The 23710-nt window shown below is 42.9% G+C and overlaps 1 protein-coding gene across 3 annotated transcripts in view; it reads right to left on the reverse strand.

Annotated features, from left to right (window-relative positions):
- Positions 1–7553: 7553 nt before the first annotated feature.
- Positions 7554–23710, reverse strand: part of INPP5D (inositol polyphosphate-5-phosphatase D) — a 52605-nt gene continuing 36448 nt past the window's right edge. Inside the window, exons 11-28 of one of the 3 annotated variants that reach the window (XM_082767460.1) lie at positions 23288–23390; positions 22269–22465; positions 21334–21451; positions 20739–20835; positions 19213–19351; positions 18456–18564; positions 18212–18300; positions 17894–17975; positions 16629–16718; positions 16336–16449; positions 15140–15222; positions 14017–14104; positions 13140–13289; positions 12273–12366; positions 11924–12031; positions 11045–11317; positions 9259–9835; positions 7555–8578 (exon numbers count right to left, since the gene is read on the reverse strand). In XM_082767460.1, the coding sequence (XP_082623586.1) occupies positions 8576–8578; positions 9259–9835; positions 11045–11317; positions 11924–12031; positions 12273–12366; positions 13140–13289; positions 14017–14104; positions 15140–15222; positions 16336–16449; positions 16629–16718; positions 17894–17975; positions 18212–18300; positions 18456–18564; positions 19213–19351; positions 20739–20835; positions 21334–21451; positions 22269–22465; positions 23288–23390 (2514 nt within the window). In that variant the 3' untranslated portion in view covers positions 7555–8575. Of the gene's footprint in view, positions 8579–9258; positions 9836–11044; positions 11321–11923; positions 12032–12272; positions 12367–13139; positions 13290–14016; positions 14105–15139; positions 15223–16335; positions 16450–16628; positions 16719–17893; positions 17976–18211; positions 18301–18455; positions 18565–19212; positions 19352–20738; positions 20836–21333; positions 21452–22268; positions 22466–23287; positions 23391–23710 lie in introns of all 3 variants that reach the window. The other 2 variants (XM_082767459.1, XM_082767461.1) reach the window with 2 other exon arrangements.

The following is a 23710-nucleotide window of genomic DNA, read 5'->3' on the forward strand; positions in this document are numbered from 1 at the left end:
GCTGCGGCTGCTCGGTAAGCGCGGAACCAGCCCCACCGCCATCGCCACCGTCATCACCGCCACCGGGCGGGCGGGCGCCCTGCTGAGGAGAGGGGGCCTCGCGCGCCGCCATTTTGTGCGCCCACCCCACCGGCGGGCCGCGCGCGCTGCCGCCATCTTGAGAGCGGCGAGCTGCGGCGGCCGCCCCGCGCCGCCATTTGGAGAGGGCGCCCCGGGGGGGAGGCGCATGCGCACGGCCGCGGGGCGGGCCGTGCAGTGAGGGGAGGGGGTGCCCGAGCCCCCCTGAGAGCGGGGTGGTTGGAGGCAGCGCCCCGGCAGGAAGGGGGAAGGGTGCGGGCGTGAGGGCGTGGAGCTTGCCTGCCTGCCCTCTGAGCCAGGGGGACCGATCTGGGAATTCGTGTAAACTCGGAGAAGTCGCTAATAATTAATTATCACGAGACCTCTTCCAGCAGTCGGGATGCCAGGAGCGCCATGGCATCACTAGGATCTCCGATAATCCTACAGTTTAAAGGGGGGTGAAAGGACGCGGTTTCAACAAGCATGACTCACAATATACACAAAGAGCGTCCCTGAAAGAATAACCAAAGCGTTTGCTGTTAAGTCACATAGCAGAGCTGAGAGGAATGCGAGGCTTTGCTGTGGCCTAGTGAGCCCAGCCACCAGTGCCCGTGTGGCAGTGGGCACAAGCTGTCTGACCAGCACGCCTGACGTTCGTGCCTTGCCTTTTATTTTTAAAGTGAGATTATTAATGCCACAGAACATTAAATAGTTATTAAAAGTTATGCAGTTAACAGAAAGGTAATGTATTACATAGCCCAAAATAGAGAGGTCTACAATACAACTCCTTTTTCCCCAAATCTCCGCTACAAGCCAAACCTCCAGTTACAGCAGGGCACACAGAGCACCTGGTTTCAAACCTTTACTCATGCAGCTGCCCAAGGAAGGTGGTGATGAAGCGTGGTTTGGGGTTTGTAGATGGGATTACTTTGAAAAATTATTTGGAACACAGCATAAACTACAAAGGGAGCCTTCACTGCAGCAGTGCATCCTGTCCAATGTCATGAAGACACCACACATTCTCTGGCAAATGTAAAAATGTACAACGTCTTGCTTCATTGCTTTACTTTAAACTGCTTAATGTATTAAGTAATGTGTTAGGTAACCACATTATTGTAACTTAATTTCAAACTGGGCAGAGTTCACAAAGCTTTTTGTCTCAGACTATGCCAAATTGTTTTGTTTTTCTTTTAAGTAAATGAATGAAGATGCAATTATTAAATTGTAACAAAATAGATGATTCACTAGATTATTACACTAAAGGAGAGAGCACCACTGGCTGAGTTAATAATAGTTCATGCACAGCTCTGTCTTATCAAGTACACAATACACAAGGTTATACATGTTCTCTACAAAACTAATTTGGCCAAGTGTAAGCACACAGCCTACGTTTTCCTCTGTTTATAAACCATAAACTCAAATTAGATGTTTAAAAATGTAAAATTACTTGTAATTGCATGCTTAAGTTCTAATTCTATTGATACAGTTACTGGACTGTTGACAGACAGAGCTGAGAGAAATGCATCCTTTCAAATCTTCTCTATATTTTAATCCTCTGCAGAGAAAGAGGAAAGCAAACATGAAACATGAGAAGGGAGAAGACTCAGTTGCTCCTTTCCTAAGGCTTTTTCTTGTCCTTAATATGTAATCAGCCCCAAAGTCATTACCTTTTAATTGCTAACCACCTGTTTTCTTTCAGCCTCCCAACAAAAATCCTTCTGCTCATACCTGACTAGTCTTTTCTCACTAAAAGTGTGAGAGAAAATAATTGTCCACTATTGGTATAAAAAAATCATCCTCAGGCATTACATAAATTATTGAAAACACTGTATACATTTTACTGTTTAAAATATTGGCTAGACTATTCCAAGGGAAGGATTTCAATAAATCGTCATCTGTAAACATTTAAATCCTAGAAAAATCATAACATACTAAAAATGCTCACTTTTCTTTAATCTATGATTTTCATCATGGGTAAGACATCCTGATTTTTTACAATACCTGCTAACATTGCTTTTTTCCACTTCAGTAGGAAGTTCCTCTTAAATTCAGCTTATGCTTCTGGCAGTCTTTCCAATAACAACACATGCCTGCGCCATATCATCATAATCTTGCTGTCCTTTTATATCAAGAAGGGTTACAAGAACACACAATAAAACAGGGCATTCAAGCTGAAAATGGCTCCTTTCTCTATTTGAAGAATCTTTCTGCTACCATAGTTACTAAAATCTGACAGTTTGTCCAAAAAAATTGTTTTTTTAAAAAAATACGACATTAACAAATCTCATGATTTTCAGAAAACTCATTCTGCAGTGCAGAAATAAAAACTGTGCCTTCAATGAGGCTATGTTTCATTCTACATACATAGAGGCTGAAACTTTGCTTCCCATGCAAAGCCTACTGTGTGTTTGGTAGGTATATATCCATGCAAAGGTGAAAAAAACACAACACCTCTTCAGCAGATACTGAATAGGGTGAAACACAGGGAGGAAATTTCAGATGTTAACAGCTGTGAAAGAAAAGATACTGGCATTAGACATGTGAGATTGCTTAGAGACACAGTAGAGGCTCATATCAAAATAGCTGGCAATCTATGTGCCATGAGGGCGAGTTCTTTACCAGCTGACAGGCTAGGCATGAAGTGCCTCTTGAAAAGGTTCTTAGTGGTGCTAGGCACTGTGTTAGTCCTGGTATCTGATAAAATAATAATAATAATAATTATTATTATTATTATTACTGGGAAAACTTCCCTCTGCACCCAGGTGTCCTATGCATCGGGCCATGCCACATCTCCACCAGCCTTTGCTAATGTAAAAGCTGATGAAGTCTGTTTGTCCTAGCTGTGTTCTGAGGTTATCCCTCCTTGGGACATGGCGCCCTTTTAAAGGTATAATCATAGACCAGATTACAACAGTTTCTGTGTTTAATTACTTACAAATGAACAGGAGATGGAGAAGCAGCAATATATAAAGGTAGCCCAACACTGTGTTGTCACCAGAAAGTGTCACTACGAATGAAAGCTCTGTGCTACGGTCTGCATTTAAAAAGGTTTTCACTTGGAGTCTTTGTGCTTGCCCTTTGTGCGACTGCAGCACTCCTAGAAGGTACCGTCCATATTGTGAGATCTCTGCTGCATTTCTGAACCTGTTCCTGTTGCTGATGGCAAGCCCCTGTTTGGCATGTTGTTGCAGACTGAAGACTTCAAATATGCCAGAGAGTAGGTTTCTAGTTCAAAACTCTCCTGACAAGCAGGATGCTGTAATGCATGGTACTACCTCAGATAGGAATAATTCAGCAGACAAATACAGAAAGGGCTGTAGGGAAGGATCCAAGGTTTGTATCGGTTTACCAGCTTGAGTCAGCCACGGCGTACTATCACAAAAAAGCAAACCTCATCTCAAAGAGATAAACAGGACTGTCATCAGCAAAATGATCCTTCCCCTTTAATCAGCAAGAACAGGGTTTCTGGTGGAGACGTATCCAGCTTTAGCCAGCATATTTCAAGAATGATGTGGAAAATCTAGGGTGTTGAAGTAGACTAGCAGGAAAAACTGAAATATGACCCAGAGGAAAGATTTAAACAGTTGGAATTGTTTACTCTAAAGAGGAGAAGGCTGATGGGAACCATGAGAGCAGTATACACACAAGCTGTGTCAGAAAATGAAGACAGTAACCTGATCTGATTGTTCACAGGGGAAAAACTAGACTGAAAAGGCTTAAATTACAGCAAAAAATGCACATCAGAGATTAGGAGAGAGTAGTGAAGTTCTGGAAACAGACTGCTTGAGGAAGATGAGAAACTCCCATACTGGAAGTATATAAAGCCAGTTAAAAACATTCCTCTGTGAAGAATTTTGTAGTTTACCCTTTATTGATATAGTAAATTGACGACATGACCTTTCAGGGTCCCTTCCAGATGTAATTTTCAGGGATGATGTGCTGAGATGGCTGTGTTCTGATTTCTTACCTACTCCTGACACTCAAGTGATGAAATGGATCCTTGTTAAAAGGTGAGTGGAAGAGTTTCTGATCCAAAGTTTTCCTTTAGACCCATTGCGAGGTCAGGCTGAAGCTTGCTGAGCTGACCAGTTAATTGCTGCTTTCTGACTTAGAACTTAAAATGTTCTTTTTTCTTTTCTTTTCTTTTTTTGAAAGATGTTGATCAGCAGTGTTTTTCTCAAGGACTAAGCTAGATTGAAAGCTCCATTTTCAAACTGGGCTTTGTTTTGGGTCTTCAAGTTCACATTTTAAAGGAGAGACACCCCCATCTGTTTTCTTCATACTTATGAACTACAATTATGAAGATGCAAATTGCTGTAAAGTATGGATTAGACATATTTTCCATGCACACTCTTTATCCTTTCTGTTGCAAAGCTCTCATTTCTTTTCCATTTTCTTTGCTGTGTCTTTCCTTCCTCCTCTGGGTCAACTGTTACTCCTGGAGACTTCTTACCCTTCTGCTGGATTCTTTTTCATTCTGCAGATTCTCTACTCGCTTTTCAGCAATCTTTCTGCTTGTTGCTGGACCCTGTCTCCTACATCCACTCCTATCCATTCATTGTTTCCAGAGCACATTTAATACCTTGTTGTCTGCAATCTTTATCTCAATTACTTCTGATATAACCTAATGTTTTATGATACGCAAGATCAATTTACTCTGTATGTAATGTAGTCCAGACCTTGAAAAAAATGCAACAAAGTGTTAATAATAATCACATTGTGCAGCAGATCACCATCATTGGCACAGAATGGTTTCACTTAAACATAAGCACAGAAGCACAGCATAGCTGAGGATGGACGTTGTCTAGTCCAATGCCCAAAATCCCAGCAGATGCTCATGGCTATTGTGCATGATGTCTCCTGCAAGGCAGGATCTTTGGGAATACAGTTTTGATTACAGTTCTCTGAATGCTACTGAAGAACGTCAGTTGTTTTTCACTTAAAAGGATATGTTGAAGCCCTTCCATGTTTGCAGTCACTGAATCTCTTCATGCAATACTTTATTTTATTCATTGCTCAAAGCTGAAATCAAATAAAGCAGAAATGTGACAAAAATAAACCATGGACTCATACCTATGACATTGTGAAGCAGGGGATAGTTCTGCAGAGCTGAATTAAACTCCGCATGTCTAATGCACCTTTTGTTTAGTTGCCTTGGGAGCTAATGCAAAGATGATCTGTAAATAAAATTAATAAAGCAGGATAATGGTAATGAACTGAGCACAGAACTTCAGAGAAATTTGGTGATGCATAATGAGACAAAACATTACTCTGATAATGCTTTATCTCATTATGCGTCACAAAAAAACGTAACAAATTACAGTAGGTAAAAGGAAATCTCTTCCATCAACCTGCAATTCAACTGGGAAGGAATTTTTTGACAGACTTCAGAAGTCTTAAAACAAATCCAATCCTAGAATACTTTTTATTAAGAGCCACATTGGCAACAACACTATGCGCACTGTGGAATTAGAAAGATCTTTTTCATATTAATGTGAATAATAATCGGATGTTTGCTTATATATAGAAAGAACATCGCGTACCTCTACAGCTAACACCTCTTCTGCGCTCGGGAAATTTGGCATGTTGAAATGACTACTTGCATTCTGTAGCACTTGCATAACGAGTCCCCTCAGAAGCGCTCACAGGCAGGCACAGGTGACTGGGAGGCAGATGCGAGCAGCTATGTGAGACATAGCTCCAGCTGCACCCAGCTCTTGCTTCAGCTGTGCGTAGGAATTAGAGGAAACTACTAAGTCCTCCTTTTAATATTTCAGCCTCGACAAAATGAGCATCATGCAGATGCAGCTGGCATATATTATGGCACCAAACTGTTGGTTTTTACTGCAGCTCAAGAGCTTTCACCTTCACCTCAACTTTCCTTGTGCAGTCGACCAGTCTGCTCCTGCTGCATCTCTACTGTACGTTATAACCAAGGGATACAACAAGTAAGGATAGGGGTGGAGTCCCTTAGTCCTTTTTTTCTTCTCCTATTTTCACTCCTTCTTGAGCCATTTTCAGTATGACTCTACACCTTAAACAGAAAGTAAATAAACACCCCAGTACAGCATTTTAGGAAAAGCCTTAATAGATAGTTTTTTGATAGTTCTTTGATAGTTTTACAGTTGAAAGGACAAATAAACTCGTGTTATATTCATCAGGTGCAGGCAGGAAGCAGGGTTTTAAACAGTCACTGTGTTCTACAACACTACAGGTACTTAAAACGTTTTTGACAGCTGTGTCTCCATGGAAATAAGTACACCAAGACTGCAGATATTATAAGAACTTAAAATAATGGACATTGGAAGGTTGCAGATAGGTAACATCTGGGGAAGATCAGTGAATTTTTGGACAATTCATACCCTTCGCTTCCTGTCTTCTGCTTGCACTGCCTGTACATACTTATTAGACTATAACAGAGATTGTGGAAAAATGTTTCTGATTTGGCAAGAGAGAGTCCTGCACCCAGGGATATGTGAGAAAGAAGAAGTTAGTGTTTGGTCTCAACGAGTTTCATCTGGTTCAGGACATGGGTAGTAAAACCAGGAGAGATCGTCTTAAAGGCTTTGACAGAAAGTATTAAAACAAACAAACAAAAAACTATAGGCACAAGACTTATTTTTTAAATTCAGTTCTCTAATATTCACGTCTGAAAAGCTCTCACAGCTTAGGGAGTCAGTGGAAAAACACTTCTATCACAGACAAATTGAGTCTGTTTCATTACTGAGGCATTAAAAGCTTTTCATAGAAAACCTGTCACGTTTCCATCTCCAAACATACATGAGCACACCACAGACTTTGTAGGAGCTGATCTAACTCTTCATAGTGGATAGAAAGTTCACCTGCTCCAGGAAGGTGTTTATTTATTTTGTTTTGTTTTTGTTTGTTTGTTTTTGTTTTCTCCAGTGGCTGTACAAGTTCTTCTGGAATCTGAAATAGAAAAGCTAAGCCCTCCCCAGGGCCAGGGAAATACCAGAGCAATTGAATTGAAGGAATTATGCAGGAAAGATTCTGTTGAATAAAGCAAGAGGAATGTAATCCGATGGACTGTCTAACTTATGAGGCAGCAAGAGAGTCAGGTGTTTCAGCAATGATGCCTTGAAAACCCAACCTATATGGTACAGAAAACTCTTTCTAAAAGGTTTGTACCTACAAATTATCACCTCCCACCCATTCTCACAAGCCTATGCTTGGCCCCTTCTACCCCAGGTAAGCTTTCAGTATATTTTCTAAACTCATAGAATTGGTAACTGTACCTGCTAGCAGGTGCTAGAATTTCTAAACCAGTTGTATCCACAAAGGGTCTGTGCACAGAGACAAATGTATCCTCAGTTACAGTATTGAGCAGCAATGTTGCAGCTTCACAGCACACCTCGGTGCCTGTGGTGTTTCTTTTGGGCATGGACTACTGTCACTGAGTGAGCTGATGTAACACTGAACTACAGCCGGCAGGCAGTTCTGAATTTTCAGCAAAGAATGATCAGAAAGGTGACTATTTTATTATTTTAATCAACATGGAAACAATAGCAATGATTAGGTCACAAACAGGCATAGCCTAATTGTAACCACTGCATTAATACTTAACATGAATATAACAGAAATTACAATTATGTTAACATTATTCATTCTCAGTCAATGAACAAAAGTGTACAGTAAGGTCAGCATTAATCTATTAAGAATGCTACAAAACCAGCCAGCCTGTATCCTTCAAAAGCAGAGTGCTGGCCATAAGAAAGGCTGGAACGACTGCTGCCCCTTCAGGCAGCTGTACTCCTAGGCTGCATACAGCCTGTCTATTCTTTCCCATTTCTGCACATAGTTCTGGCATTTCGCTTTGTTTCTTAGGGGTATGCACTACCTGCTAGGGAAAACAAACAAAAAAAAGAACTACAGTGTCAAGGGCCAGCCCTCACACTCTGCATGAATGCATGTATGCAGCTTGAGAGCTCGCACAAGAGGCCAAGCTGGCTCCATTGACAGTGTGTGACATTCATCAGAATCTGCTATTCAAACTCTTTTCCTACCCTCCCCTAACTCCTTGCTCCACGGATTTGACATACTTTGGAGCTGTACCGCTTTCAGAATGCTTTCTTTTACATATCACTCTTTATTAGGAATTCCCTAACACAAAATAAAAGAAAATTGCTTTTGTAAAAAGGGGGTTCTTTAAACACACCCCTTCCATCTTCTAGTCCTTATGCCGTACCTTCCTCTTTTTCCAAAACATTTACCAATGCATGTACTTAACCACCTGCCTCTTAATAGAAGTACCAAAGTGACACTACAAAAGGCTAAATTGCATTTGTTATTGTGGTCCTGGCTCCTCTTGGTCCAAGCAACATAGGCTAAACTTCTCAGCTAGAACACTTTCAAAATCGCAGAGAGGGATACACTCTCAAAAATAAAAATTCCCAGTCTTTTTAGGACCAGACCAGAGGTTATCAGTGTGAACAGAGCAGTAATCGCCATCTTTCTTCCCACCAGGACTCCTCCGAGGGTGCCACACGCCATGCTGTTTTCACTGTAGAGACAAGAGAAGACATCAGCTTGTCTATTGCCCGTTTTTATGAAGAATTAAAAAAAACCAAACACACACAAACTTACAGCTCACTCACTCTTTTTGTCCCACACCCACTTATTAAGACCTCCCCTACTCTTCATCCAGCTCGTGACCTTCTGAAAACAACAAAAACAGCCCAGGAAGGTAGATGCATGATTATTCCTGTAGAGGGCTCACCAATGTCTTTGGACAACGCTGCTATGAGTTGATACGTCTTCCCTTAGATGAATACTTTTAATAATTTTTCTGTTAGTTACAGCAAAGCAAACCTATCAGCCTGAACTGCAGTTTTGTGCTGTCAGGCCAAGTTTGGGCATTCTCAGAAACAATGCAGTATACACCAAACAAGCAATAATGAAGTAGCTGACTATTTGCATTTCTAATCTGGCCATCAAGCTTAAAGGGTTCAGGAGCAATTAAAACTCTATGCAAAACTTAGACTACGGTTTCACAACATAACAACTGCTGCTGCTTTAAGAAATTCCTTCACATCCCCTGCTCTGCAAGCCCTGGAAGTCAGTGGGACAGTGCTCTGAGCTTGGGCAGGAAATACAGAGGGCATACATTAAGCCAGTACACCTCGTAGTTTTCTGCTGTGACACCAGAGCCTAATAAAACTCCCACAGCCACAAGAAACACACCGGTGTGGTTGTCCTGCTGACTGGCCCCTCTTCTGTCCGATGCTTCCCGGAGTGTGGCAGCTCTGAGCTGTCCCGATAGTCTCGGCCCTTGGAGTTCTGCATGTCCAGCACTGCCCGGCTCTTGGAGGGAAGGGGCGGCTTGTTGACCTGTCCCTGTGTGGCTGAGCTGACTTCAGACCTTGAAGGTTTGACTAATTTTTTGAGTGGTGCTGAGTTTTCTGATGACACGGCCATCTTTGTTTTGCCTTGAGTCTTTTCACTTACATTCTTTTCTTCAGATTGGCTGGAGCAGGTATAGGAGCGAAATCGCTGTGTGGGGACCAGGAATGGGGGGGATGGTTGTTTGCCAGAGGTCTTGCTGCTCTCAGGCTCTTGCGGCCTTGTGAGAAGAAAGCTCTGATCGGGCACTGGCAGCTGCTCTTTTCGTGAGGCCTTGGGGTAGTCCTGTTCTTTCTTTGATGCCACCTTGCCCTTAGAGCCCATACAGCCATACAGTGGGTTCTCAAACATCTCTGGTTTTTGCTGTCCCTCCTCCGGAAATAAAGGCTCTGCCATGTTCTTCCCCGGTTCAGGTGGCCTACAGTCATCAAAGCAGTGTAAAACAGAGAATTTTAAAGAGCAGGCAAGATAAACTGACTGATTTAAGAGAAAATGAATAGGAAATGAACATGATAAAATTAAACTGACTGCACAAATAAGTAACAGGATAAAAATTAAACTCAGGGGACAGAACAGAATTGTGTATGGCTTCTTTTGTCTTGTTTAATCTCTGAGTGCAGATAGACACGGTGCTGTACAAACTCCCTGCTGGACTACAGTCTTGTCAAAGTGATGCTTGGCTTCTCTTTTGAACAGAGATAAGATACTGAGCCAAACTGTATCAAGTGCTTTGATGGCTACGTGACATACACAAATCTGAATTGAAATGTTAATAAGAATCTTCAGATCTGGCAGGGAGGATTGAGGTGGCTGTCTGGACAGGTAACAGTTAAGAGCTCACATCATGCTAGATCATTATACAACTAGGTCAATCTCCTCTTGCTACCAATATCATCTGGTATTTCTAAGGAATGGATAAAACTGTACCAGGTACATTAACAGACTGAAGCAGTGTTTGCAGCTGTGACTCCTGCAAGTTCTGTCTTACAGTGTGCTGAGTACATTTACCAGTGAACGCTAGCCCAGACTCAGAAAGCAGCTGTCACTATGAAGAAGAGGCCTGGAATGAGGACACTGAACAAGCACTGAGCAAGCACTGGGGTAGAGTAGTCTCGTCACTTTACTAAGTTTTTTTTTTTTTAATTTTCAATTGCAGAGTTGGAATTCTGCAACAAGACTTGTGATAGATGCAGACATCTACAGCAAGTTGGACATTTGTATAGTAGTGCAAGTAGAAATCCTACTGAGTACTGAAGTACTGCACACACGACGTGTGAAGGAGCTCTCCTTCCCATCTCAACTCCTAAAGCTCAACTCCTAATTTTTCTTCTTTGTTAGTACAGCTAACTCTGTAGTCTTCTCCTTCTCTCTAGAACCCAGCTGGTAGAAAATTAAATTTGGACACATATTTTTGGCTTTCCTTTCACCAAAGTCTGAGGAACTAGTACACTAGTTTCTTTTGAGTATGTGATGCCTGCACTTGCGACCTTCCCTTACCTATTTCTAATTCTAGAGATAAAAGGCTGAAAGAATATATTCCATCTGTTCTTACAGATAATGAAACAGCAACCATGCAGAATAATAGAGGAGAAGGGGAATAGTCTCAGTGTAAAAGGCAAAGACTCACAGATGCTCTTGACTCCTACTGGAGATGCTTCTGTTTACTGTAACTGTAGGCTGGAGGGACGGTTTTGGAGATAGAGGTGACAAGGAGGGTGATGTGGAGGATGGCTCCCTCTGTCCCATTACAGAGGTATTCTCTTTGGGATTCTGCTCGTAGTTCCAGAAAGATAGCTGGTCTGATGACGGTATCTGCTTAATCTGGCTTGTTGCAGAAGGTTGCTGCGAGAAAGCAGCCATCCCCAGGTAGTTGGGGTTGCTGATGTCTGTGGGAGTGCAGCTGCTGAAGAGAAAAAATATTGTTAGAAAGATACATGAAAAAATACGTTTTTTTCTGTCTCTCTGCCAGCTACAAAGGAGTTAGTGCCCACTGACTGCTTTGATTCAATACCAACTGCTGTGCTTTTTTTTTTTTTTTTTTTTTTTTTTGTCACTGTTGTTTCAGAATCAGAGACTAAGTGGGAGTCCTGCTAGCACCTAGCTCCTCTGGGTCACTGGAGAGGAAGCAGCTAGGTCCAGGCCACCTCCCCCAGCCCCACATAGTTTCTCTGGCTGTGGCAGACACTTCCATTTCCAGGCTGCAGAGCGCACTAGTGCTCAGCTTTTGCAACCACATGCAGGGGCAAACAACAATTGTACAGGGTTTGGGGCCCAGCAGTTCAGCGGGCAGCTGCAGCGGGATGGCTGAAAGCAAGAAGCAGATCACAGCACTGGACAGCATTGCACAGTGTAGAAATATGGTGCTGGAGCAACAGGAGAGACATTTGGCCTTCTGAGGTGTACTCGTATAGATTTGCAGGCAGAAGGCAGCGCTCTCAGAAAACAAGACAAGCAGTTTAAGCATAGCTTCCCACCTAAAATGGCAGAGGTAAGGCAGCAAGATTACCGTAACATATCCTCCTTTCCCGGGTTGTCTGGAGAAGAGGAAGCACTCCCCCAGTAGCGAGCAATGGCTGCTGCCTCTTTGGCCATCAAATGAGTAGATTTTGGTTTTCTGTTGGAAATGAAAGGACCCTTCTTAAGGAGAGGTGTAAATGGAGTGCAGCTGCCCAGTTTGACTTAAATATTCTCAGCTTTCAAAGCTTTGAACTCAGAAGAATTGACCAGTGCTGACCAGAGGGCCACAAAGGCAGCATCCCAGTGCTCATCATGCCTATTAAAACCACAGCAAGCCCAGCTTTAGATTTATTGAACCAACTAGTTTTCAGTAACTGATTTACCCCTTTGCCCTTTACCTGTTAGCCTGATCCCAGTCTTTATTAGTCTCTAAATTGCTGATGTTCTTTGGTTTCTGCCCAGTGATTTCATCACGTTCAACCTTGACAAAATCTGGAGGAAAGAAAAGGCATTAAGGAGTGCTTGGGCAGCTTCAGAGTCCAGTTCCCTAGGTTTTCTGCATTACTGCTTTTATTAAGGCATCTCAACGTGTATTAGAATGACAGGGAGCTGGTTCTAAACAGTTGTTGCTGTTATGTTTTCGACTGCCCACTAATTCATATCATGTTTTGGTGACATAGGAAAGCCAGTGTCTATTCTGAAATACAAACAAAGGTTGCAAGCCCCCAAACAGTCATATACAGGTCATTTTAACATCAAGGATAGTAGTAAATATCCTTAGGCTACTTTTGTATTCTGAAAGAGAACAGCAGGCAGCACGGTGATAATAAGACAGGTTTGTGAACTTTTAGATGAGAAATTGCTCCTTGAGAGCCTCACATACTGTTTGCAGATGCACCCCGGGCTGACTAGTGGAGGGACAGCTTTGGCACTTTACCATATAGCCACTGCAAGTGAAAATAAGGTATCATCATTCAATAAAACCAGTATCAGTGACAGACAGGGGGCTCTCTCAGTCTGTCAAATTTACATGAATGATGAAAAAGAAAAAAACAAATGGAATTGCTGTGAATTTCTCACAGCATGGCTATACTCCTGAGAGCTAACAATAAAAAATATATCTTTGTGCAGTTAGCATCAAAAACTCTTACTATTTGGGACTAATAGCACTGCAAGTATAATTTTCAATTCCTTGATAGTTATCAGACATCTTCTAAAATGGAATACTCTACTGTGAGTGTTACAGAGATGATCTAGTTCCTTACCATACAGTTTCTCTCTCTGCTTTCCTTGTGATGTTTGCAACTTGATTTCACCTTGGAAGACCCCTGTTTTCTCACCATGGTGTGTCAGCACAGTATGGATAGGAACTAAGGATTCTGTTGCTTCTATTCGCAGGGCAATGCAGCCTTCCCCTAGAAGATGAAAAGTAATAAGCCTCGGACTAAGAAAAAAAGCACTGAATTCCCTTTGTCATGTCAGTCATCTACATCTGTGCAGACAGGGCCAAGATTACTGGAGAGAATCTGCTCTGGACCATGGTAAAGACTGTCGTATTTCTTTTACACTTCCTCACACGTTTGTGAAGGACTTGGACATTCCAGACACCAGCAGGCGACTACAGGGTGCTGAGCTTCCATGACTGATAAGGAAAATGTGAGCAGGTAACTGCCATGTCAGTTAATGTGATTACAGCAGAGAGCCTTCTGTGGACAAGGACTGCAGGCTAGCTGATTAGTACTTGGAAGCAAGCAGCAGTGACAATGACTTTTCTGTAGCCAGGAGAAATGCATCAAGTAATTGCAAGTGAAACAGGATTTGCATGTGCTGAACAAACGCATTTAAACAGACTGACTCCTGGTTTAATTCCAGTAGAGTACTTTCTTTTTAAGCCACTACTCTTTTATGGCTTGTAAAGTTTACACAGATTGATGACTCTAGTTCATAGTCCTCTAAGCATCATTACCTTATAAAATATTGCCCACAATATATTTTTGTATGTATTGAGCTCTAAATCAGAAGTCAGAGCATCATAGATGTTCAGTCTGTAAGAGTTAGTTCTGTTCTCTCCCACTCTTCCAGTGATTTGGGAAAAACTAAGTAGATTTTGACTCATCCAGAACTTTATAGCTAAGCATTTACCGTAAGATTCATCACTGTCTGATGACTTAATGCTGATCAGGATGTGTTGATCCAGTAGGTATTCTGGGTCTGAGATGATTGGAGTCAGCTGAAAGAAATTAATGTGGGTAAATACAACAGGTTCGCTACATGAACCAAGTTCTCCCTGTGCCTCAATCCCAAACGAACAAAATTCAGCTGGACAGACCTGTGAGGGTATCATGTCATGCCCAGGTTCAGGCTCTTCAGTCATGTTTGGAGGTCTGTGATAGGATGTTACACTTCCTAGAGTCTCCCACTCTCACGCCCCGCACAGCAGCTAGGATGCTACAAATCACTTGTGTTGGGCTCAGCTGCATTTTTTTCCTACAATGCAGGACTGAAAACTGCTCTAGGAGGAAGTGATCTGGACTCTCATTACAGGCTGTTCCCCAAAATCTGTTTGGCTCTTATTACAATTGCTTATTGTAGAATCTTTCACCAGCCTCTGAGTGTAAGGCATTCTTTCCAAAGTCAGCAGTTCCTCTTTTGGGCTATTCAGAAACGTACTGACATACATATTTGTTCAAAATCCAACAGCTCTGATAATTATTCTAGCTCCCACCATGCCTGGAAACAGAGAACGGCTCCAATATCAAGGATAGGACTTGTTTCTGACACTGAGGTACAGAACACTACATCTAGCCACTGATGTTCTTTTTAACACAGGTAAAAAATACGTAGTTAACTTTTCACAGAAATACTAAGAAAAAACCTTTTCTGACAAGGCAAAGAAACTCTGGGGCAGAGTTACTCTTTATTCTGTTTTATCTTCCATCTAAAACAAACAAAAAACCAGACCTGTTTAAAAGGCTTCTCGACACAGTTGTGTTCACTTAAAAGGTGAGGAGAAAAGTCATGCGCATGAGTGACATAATCATGCCAGCAAAATTTCTGATGCAGATGGAAGTATGCTGGCAGGCAAGTCCTTTCCTTCTTATAAACTACTTGGCTTAAGTACATCCCGCATTCTTATGAACTCTTTTGGGTGTAAATAAGGCCACAACAATATTCCTGAAAACAGTATTATATAAGCAGAAGACTTAATGTTGCTTATGGGATGCAAGTGGAAGGCTTCTCTTCTATAGGGATATTTCCAGCTTACCTTTGGAAGAGCATCAATGAACTTTACCACAAGCTCCCCTTCGTTTCCATCCTCATTTTCTCCTTCCTGGCTCTTTACAAAACCTACAAAGTGATGAGAAAGGAGATCACCAGAAGAGAGACAGCAAGAACTTGGCAAGAATTTGGCCTTTTCAGATGCTAGATCTCCAAAAGGCCAACGTTTACTTTCCTACTCGGACACAAGTTTTAAAAGTATTAAGAAGCTTATGGTTTGAGCTACAGGTAAACGTTTACATGGAAAATTTACAAGTGATCTTAATGGGGCATTGTTAAGTGGTTTTATTTTACAGTTCAGCTTGGCACTGAAAAGCTCAGTGCATACATGGACTGGAGGATAAGAACATGACAGCTCTTCCTACGCCACTCAAGATAGCACACTTTTGAAATTCTAATTTAAGATTCGTAATACACTGTTTCCATAGAAATTTATGCAAATTTTGATACAGCCAAAAAATAATCTTTTATGGAACTGTCTTTGACACAGCTCTCTGACATGCAATAATGTGATGAAGCGTACAACGAAGGCATGCTGTCCCACTTAGAAGAGCAGTCCTGTGATGGAGATTGCTTAAAAAAAGCACAGTAAGGGCATGTAGGCTTGCATTACATAAACAGCTGAGACTCAGCCCTGCAGCACATGGACAGAGAGTAAAATATGTAGTGCTGGTAGGTACACAGTCCCATTTACAGAGTCATCACACCATCTTTCTTTTCACTTTAAGCTGATCCTCTGATTTGTTCTTTTCAAACCAGGGGAACCGTGTTATATTTATTAGACCAATGCAGATGCTTTATTTTGAAAGCACCTGATCACTTGTAGCAGGCATGATTAGAAGTTTAATCAATCGTGTGTTAGCTAAATAGATATTTTTTTGTGTGCAGAAACAAGAACAATACACATTTCTCTTCAAGGAAGAGATGATCAGATTGCCAGACAAGATGGAAGAAATGGCAAAAGGTTACGTGACTAAGCATGGATTACAGCTAAATGGCTGTAAGTATTGCTGACAGTAAAGGATGACTTGCAGAATGCAACAGATCTCTAGGACATTCCTTTTTTGCACTGAAACAAGTGACCTACACAGCCATTTATTTAGATCAAAGCCAAAGGAAGGGGAATTAATTCAAACAAACAGGGAACTTTAACAGAAAGAATAAAGATGGGTAAACCCATACCTTCTAAGCAGCTAGAGTGAAACTCAATGTAGAACTTGGTCTGGGACTTGGTCTTTAGAGTAGCATAGCAGTGCAGGAACTCAATCTCCCCTTGGGAGTCTGTGTACTTGGAGTCTAGGAAAGAGGAGGGAAAATGAGAATATTTTCAGTAGGAGAAAAAGAGAGGGCATTTTTGAATGGACTATTTGAGAATCAGCTTTTTCTTTCGATATACACAATATGTGGCATCTTATATCCAAAGATACAAAGACAGATATATCCAAGACAGTACATTTGCACTCAGTCTGACTAACCATTCTTTGAAACAAACTGTGAGGAGACTCCCACTTCAAAGGTGGCAAACACGGGACTGTGGTCACTTGTCATGATGTCAGTGGTGCAGCCTGCCGACAAGAGAGGGACAATAGTTACCACCCTGCATTTCTGCCCTGCTCCATTGAGATCACTGCAATAGGAATATTATTCAGTAATTTTCCAGAAAACATAACTGTCGCTGTGGTAACTGCGACAGTCAAAGGTGTTTCTACATAATCTCATATTAGTATATAGGAATGTAACTCTTCTCTCAAAATACAGGAAGATTTATTTAATGGACACAACTTTACCACATCATTTTGCAAGTGACTATCAATGTTACATTTCCCCAATACTGAAAACCCTCGTGGTGGTCTTGGTTATGTCTGCAAGGTGCACAGCTACTTCAAGCTCTAATAGGGCAGGCAATCACATGGGAATACATCGTTGCCACTTCTGCACTACAGACCCACTCATGGCACAAAATTAACAGTGGAGTAAGTAATGGCTTGGCATTATCTAGGCACACAGTGAGTTCCAGATAGCCCAGCCCATTGAACAGAAGGGTGTATAGGCAGATGCCATACTCCTAGAGGTGCTTAATTTAACAACACATTCCATCATCATAGGTTTTGTGATCATGTCAGTCCAGTTTATCCAGCAAGAGACTTCTGCAGCCCTCTTCTCAATCTCATGCACAGAAAAATCATCATCATTATACCTACATGATTAGTTCTACATATAGTCAATGAAATTTCAGGAACTAGTATCTAGGTCTTTTTTAAACAGGTCTTACAGGTTTGCCCTCTTCCCTACGTGCCTAGTACCTAGTCCCTAGTACCACACATCCTTCTGGAATATGAATTGGTAGAAGAGAGATATTTGCAGCTCCAGCCTCTGCAGACTGGACCATGTACGAAGGGTCCGTCCTGCTGGCACCAACAAGGAGCTCCTGGTGGCAACTGCATGGAAAAGTGCAGTTGTTGTTGCCAAGAAATAACTGGTATAAAAGGCTCCTATAGTGTATCCTAAAGCTGGACAGCTGCAGCTGCCTAAGTGCTATTCTGCATATAAAAGAGTAACAGAATTAATTCCCAACTTTGTAAGGTTACAGGCAGAGAGATTTGGATCCAGTCTGCATGGTTTAACATCAGGTCCCTCTATGCTGAGTGCCTGGCAGTGCAGGGAGATTCCTACAGACTGCTCTGAATCATTTCCGTTTCAGACTGATTGCTTTGCTATCTACAATCTGCTATCTACCCACCATAGGACTGACAGACAACGTGCACCATGGGGTATGATTTCCAGAGCACTCGATCACACCAGGACGGCAAATTGTACTTCATCTGCAAACCAAAGGAGAACTGATGTCAAGAAGAAGGGAAAGGACAAGTTCACAAAAGAACAGGAAATTCGCTTGCCCAAGCACTATATTTGTGTTAAATCTTTTTGTCTGGATCAACTCCTTTCAAAATGCTATGAGCGCAGAACATGGAAAGATTTGTTTTGGTCACTTCCTTCAGTAGGTGTTACCTTCCCTGCTCTGCTATATACTCATGAAGTGAAATCAGTTTTCACCTACCCCTGTAGCTTTTTGCTTGGTGTAAGCATACTTCTCCCGGGTACCTCTTTCAAAACGGTAGGTTGGAGCAAAAGTAATCTCTTCTTCCTCTAAAACAGAGAGACAGCTTGGTTACAGTTTGGCCTGTTGAGATCCCGCAGCTGGGCAAGACAGCCACTGCTCTGTGCACCCTGTCCCACGTCAGCTCTGGCAGAGAAAGTTGCTGGAACTGGGAGAGGAACCTACCAAAGAACTATAATCTTACCAAACTGCAGAAACACCTTGTGGTCTTTCCTCTCTATGAGAAGCTGGTCGAAAGCCAGCAGCTCCGGATACTGCTGCTGCCTGATCTTCTGGATAATATTCTCCGCTTCCTGCCAACAGGGAAACAGCAGAGCTGCAGATGATGCAGAACCTTCTTATAAATACTCCTTCATGGATGAGGAGGCAAGTGCTTCTGACCTGTTTCACACAGCCATACCCCTTGTCACCTGCCCACCTTTCCATTTACTGAAAGGCCCAATCTTTGCTGTCTGGCTGAACATTTCCCTGTTTTTCAACAAAATGTTGACATATCCCCTACATGAGCATGCACACACAAAGCCCACTGAAGCCTATCTGATGTTTATTATGGCTAGCCTGTTCTGAAGTCCTGTTCTGAGCCACTTGAAGCCAACCAAACAGAGCAGAAAGACAATCTCTGCATCTAGCTGTTCATAGACAGATATCTCTTCACAGTGGGAGGGAAGTAGGGTGGTGCAGGTTTGGGGAAGCAAAGCAGGAGCAGCGAAGCATACCAGATGGCATTCCTGGTGTGCCCTGGGTCCATTAAGCCTTAGACAGGGCAAAGAGGATTTCCTTACTCTCCCTCAGCTGATGTCACATTCGTGCCTTGGGAAATCCCTTCTGCCCCCCCTCTTTCTACCACTTTTTATGCCATGTTGCCCTAGATTAGAAAAAGACAGTGCTTCTAAAGCAACACTGTAGTTTGTCTCTCCAGGGATTCATGCAGAGGCCCTAACCGTTGGGGGCTGTTCCACGCGGTAGTTCAGGTCTCCCAGCCAGAAGAGATGAGTAAAGCGATGAGTGATGTTAAATGGACTCAGTTTCTTGTCTCCCAGTGTCAGGAAGCGCAGGATGTTCGTGTAGTTCTGGTTGCGTCTGTCAAGACAAGAAACATCTGCCTGACATACTAAATTGCCATGCAATTTCTAACTGCCTGGGCTGGCAGAGTGCGCCACTTTACCAGGCAGAAACCAATCTGGCTCAACAGTTAAAGAGCAGAGCTGAAGATGAGAACTTGCCATCCCTCTCTCGCTCTGCACCTCAGGGGACAGGCCCAGGAAATGTGCTCAGTGTCTCCTGGTGATCCAACCTACTTCATACCACCAATAATGCAGCACAGATGTAACCTGGGGAAGGAGCAGAAGCTGGTGCAGGTACACATGGGACCGCACAGGCTGCTGTTCTCATGATACAGCTTCTGCCACATGTGGCCTGGGAAGCTGGGGGCCAGTGGCCATGAGGAGGGGGCAGTGGCATTTATACCAGCTCCTGACTGCCCTACTTTGGGTGTCAGGCTGTTTCTACCTGAACTGAAAGGGTCAAAACCTGTCCTAAAACCACTTATGTTGCCTCCTGCAGCTGTATTTTTCTGAGCTGCAAGTCCTAGAAACCCAGCATTAGACTGTTGCCTTCAGCTTTCATCAGGAAACACATAACTAGATTTTGGCAGCTATTCCAGGCACTGGGGAACTATTTCATAGAAGTTAACTCCATCAGTGGCAGAGATCCTGTGCAGAAATCCCACACCATCTGTTTTCTGAGTCCTGGACCAGGAAAGATGGCAAGGCAAATGACTTCATTTCAGCTCCTCTTTGCTTTCAAAACAATTCCTTCCAACTGCTCCAGCTCCTCCCAGCATGGGCATGGAACTCCCACCAATGTCAGATCTTTGCCTTCCAGTGCTGTGCTGCACAGGACCCCTACCTACACCTCAGAAATTAATTTCAGGGCTCAGTATAGAAAATTAGCCACCATGGAAATAATTCTTAGTATGCCTCACAGTATGTTCTGCCCAACAGGATCTTTCTCAGGTGTGCCTCAGGGTGCAGCAGAGCTCCGGTGCTCACAGCACTTCCTAGGGTGAGGCACACAGACCCCTTCAGCACAGTATTTTTGGGTGGGAATGGCCTTCCTGCAGCTCTCCACAACACTGTAAATCAGGGAACTGTCTTCCTCATGTACTGGGCTTGCATGACAGGTTACACAGGTGTTGTGCAAGATCTTTACACTTGGTGCTGAAATCATTTTGCTGTTTTCTTCACCTGCACCCATGCAGTGTGACTGTATAGCAGAAGTTGCTCATTTAAAAGGTGACACTGTAAGCAAGGTGTTTAGCAGAGGTTGCTCCAAGGCGACATTTAACATGTTTAGGGTCAGGAAAACATGCCTGCAACTGTCTGGTGGGGGTTCCTTCCAAACATGGCTCAGAGAATTTCACCCTGGGTCAACATCCATTTTTGAGAGGGGGGAAGACGTATTTTACCTGTGCTTCTTTTCACTTCCTGAAGTCAAATGGCTGTTAACAAACCCAAAGGAGGTTCCATTAAACATAAATGACACCCCCACGGCTCCTTTATTACCTGGGAAAAGATAAGCCAAAAAGGTCAAAAGATCAATCTACCTCCAGGCTGAGTCTAGCAAAGACAAAAAAACAGCTAGCACATCTTAAGTGAAGTGGAGGTTGGAGAAGAGAAGTAAGTTGACTTAATCAGCAGAGAAAAAATTAGTACACGCTGCATGCAACGTGGTAACAAATTTTCTAAAGGATGTGAACAAAAAAAAATGCTGAAGCGAAAGAAGTGCAATTTCTTTGTGAAACCCAAGAAAGAGCAATCTTTCAAATGCCCAAAGGCATTTGCTGGGAATATATATATAAGCTAGAGTATACACACAAACAGATTTCCTCCCTTACAGGGCAAGATATGATCAGTGCTAGTGGGATATAACTTCAGTAACACTAGCGTCACATATACGTACTCAAAGGAGTCTTGTGGAGAAAACTGTTCCATTTCAAGGACAGTATCGGCACAGATTGAATAGGTAACAGTCCTTTGGACTCGGTGGGGTCTGTTCCTTACCCAGCGTGTTTGCGATGCCCGTCTTCACATTGTTTGTGCAGATGTGGCTGATCCGGTTCTCGTGTTCTGGCTTGGCCAGTACAACAATCCTGATGTTCCAGAGGGTGTGGATGGCTATCTGCAGGAATGGGAAGGTTAGAGGTTGTAAATCTTCACAGATCTGCAAGCTGTGCTGTAGCTGCAGTCTTTCTGACTCCTTCTCTAGTGCTCTTCCTACACAATTTTTCTTCCTGTGCTCAGAATCTGCTCTCAGTCATTTTAATCAAAGGTGGGAGGAAGGACCTTGCTATTTTCTAGTGCTGTTTTCTAGGTAATTGTTGGATTGCCTTGCTTGCACAAAATACAGTTTTCCAATCATCATGAGAGTCATTAATAAATTTTATTTAAAAATAAATTTTAAATAAAATAAACATACCTCAAGGTATGTTTACATTTGTTTCTTGACATTACTTAGAAATGTCCATACCTGGTCTTAGCAAGGCTCAGTTTCTCTTATGATTGTACCTATGTGCAGTTACATCCTGGTTTAGAAGTGCAATAGCCTAGGGTGAGATCTAGGCTACAGCTCAAAGTTTTCATTTTCTTCTTTATGAAGGTCAAAACATCATCACCACTTGACTCAGGTGCTCAGCATCTGCCCCTTGCTCCCAAGCTGGCAAGTTGGGGAACTTCATGGCAGGGGCCTTGCTGTGGCAGAAGGGCAGAGGGGGCACTGCCCATAGCAATATGCCCTTCAGCCAGCTCCAGGAGAGGACTTCATGGGGTCTGCAGACAGATTAGTTTGCTCTCCCTTAGCCAAATGTGATGAAAATAAGGGGAGAGAAGGAGAGGAGGCGTAGGCAAAATGCTTTTTATTCCTCTGTCTCTTTTATTTGCACAACATGTGCTCTCCTCCTATGCCTGAGTTATGCACAATGATTGGAATAACCCCTCACCACTTTGAAGCTGATGCTGGTGATTTCCTGCAGGGATTGCCTCAGGGTCTCCAGCCATTCCTTCTCTCCTTGGGGATCCTCCTGTGTGCCAATCACATAGATGTCATGAGGAATGTAGTCAGCAGTGTCATCACGGGTCTTCCCCTGCCCCTTGGAGAGAAACCAGGAGGAGATCTTCTTTGGGGGAGGTGCAGCACCTTTTATTAACAAATCAAACACCACAATAAGTCAGCGTATGTTCAAACACAGGACACCAAAAACCCATTTATACACATGTAGGGACAGAAATAATAAGCTTCATATTTGCTTTGTCCCGTATCGGTTTGGTATCAGCCAGGGCAGACTATTTTAAGGTGACAAAAATGCTAACTCCACCTGACTCTTTGATAAGGACTGACTCTGCTTTTACCATCTTTCTTGTTTCATTAGCTTACCAAGGCCAAGGCTAGCTGAGTGTTAAGGTTGGCGGCTGTTCTGCTGGTCTGCCACTGCCTTTACCTTACCTGTGAGCTCAAACAGCAAAGCTCACAGTATTGAAACAGACTTTTCTCCCATAATGTGAAAAATAAATTCCACTGTTCTCAACTACACCCTGCCGCCTTATCTAAATATCACAGATACTCAGCTTGCTTTCCAGACTGGACACAAACAGTTCCTAGTCAGGTTCAGAAGTGTCTGACAGGCTGTTATCAGCCATGCTCTTGGCCCTTCTGCAAGACAGGTAACAGTGCAGACTGCTGCACCATCCTCATGCCAGCCATCATTTCCTACCATCAGAGGAATCTTTCAGTACCCATCTAGGCCAGCTTTATGATCTTTTGACTAGAACCATGGAAGATGTCAAACCACACACGAGAACAATCTTACAGATCAACTTCCTTTCTTTCTGTCCCACTGGGATCTCTAACGTATGTATCTGCCCACAAACAAACATGGTATCTGGACTTGGCATTGCAGGTGAGCACAGGCCTTTTTTGTGAGAGTCTGAAGAAATGACCATGCCAGTAGCGAGCCCATACCCATATTCCAGGTCCCAATGAAGATGGTGATCATATCAGGCTCTGGTTGCTCGGAGTGTTTATTCTTCATTTGCTGCAGAAGCTGACAGAACCCTTCTCTCTTCTAGACAAGGAGGAGCAGAGACAATTAATTAGATGCTTAACTCCAGCAACACAACCTCTTGAAAAACTAGCTGAACCAGGAAACTCCCAGCACACTTGAAGGGCAGACTTCTCTACCATTCTGAAACCTTCAAAGAGGCTGTGTTTCCTGTGGTATTTCCTTAGGCGCTTTAGGTTGTGCATTACTTTAACAAGTGCTGAGCTGTTCAGAAGGAAGGCTAGGCTTCCTTCTTCTTTGTCTTTAGGAGCCTTATTGGAGCTATCCTCAGACTCCTCTCTCACTGCTTTCTGACTCTCTGTTCTCCTGTCTCAGTGACAGCA

The sequence above is a fragment of the Aythya marila genome, assembly GCF_965140915.1.
Source record: "Aythya marila genome assembly, chromosome: 9".
Lineage (NCBI taxonomy): Eukaryota > Metazoa > Chordata > Aves > Anseriformes > Anatidae > Aythya > Aythya marila.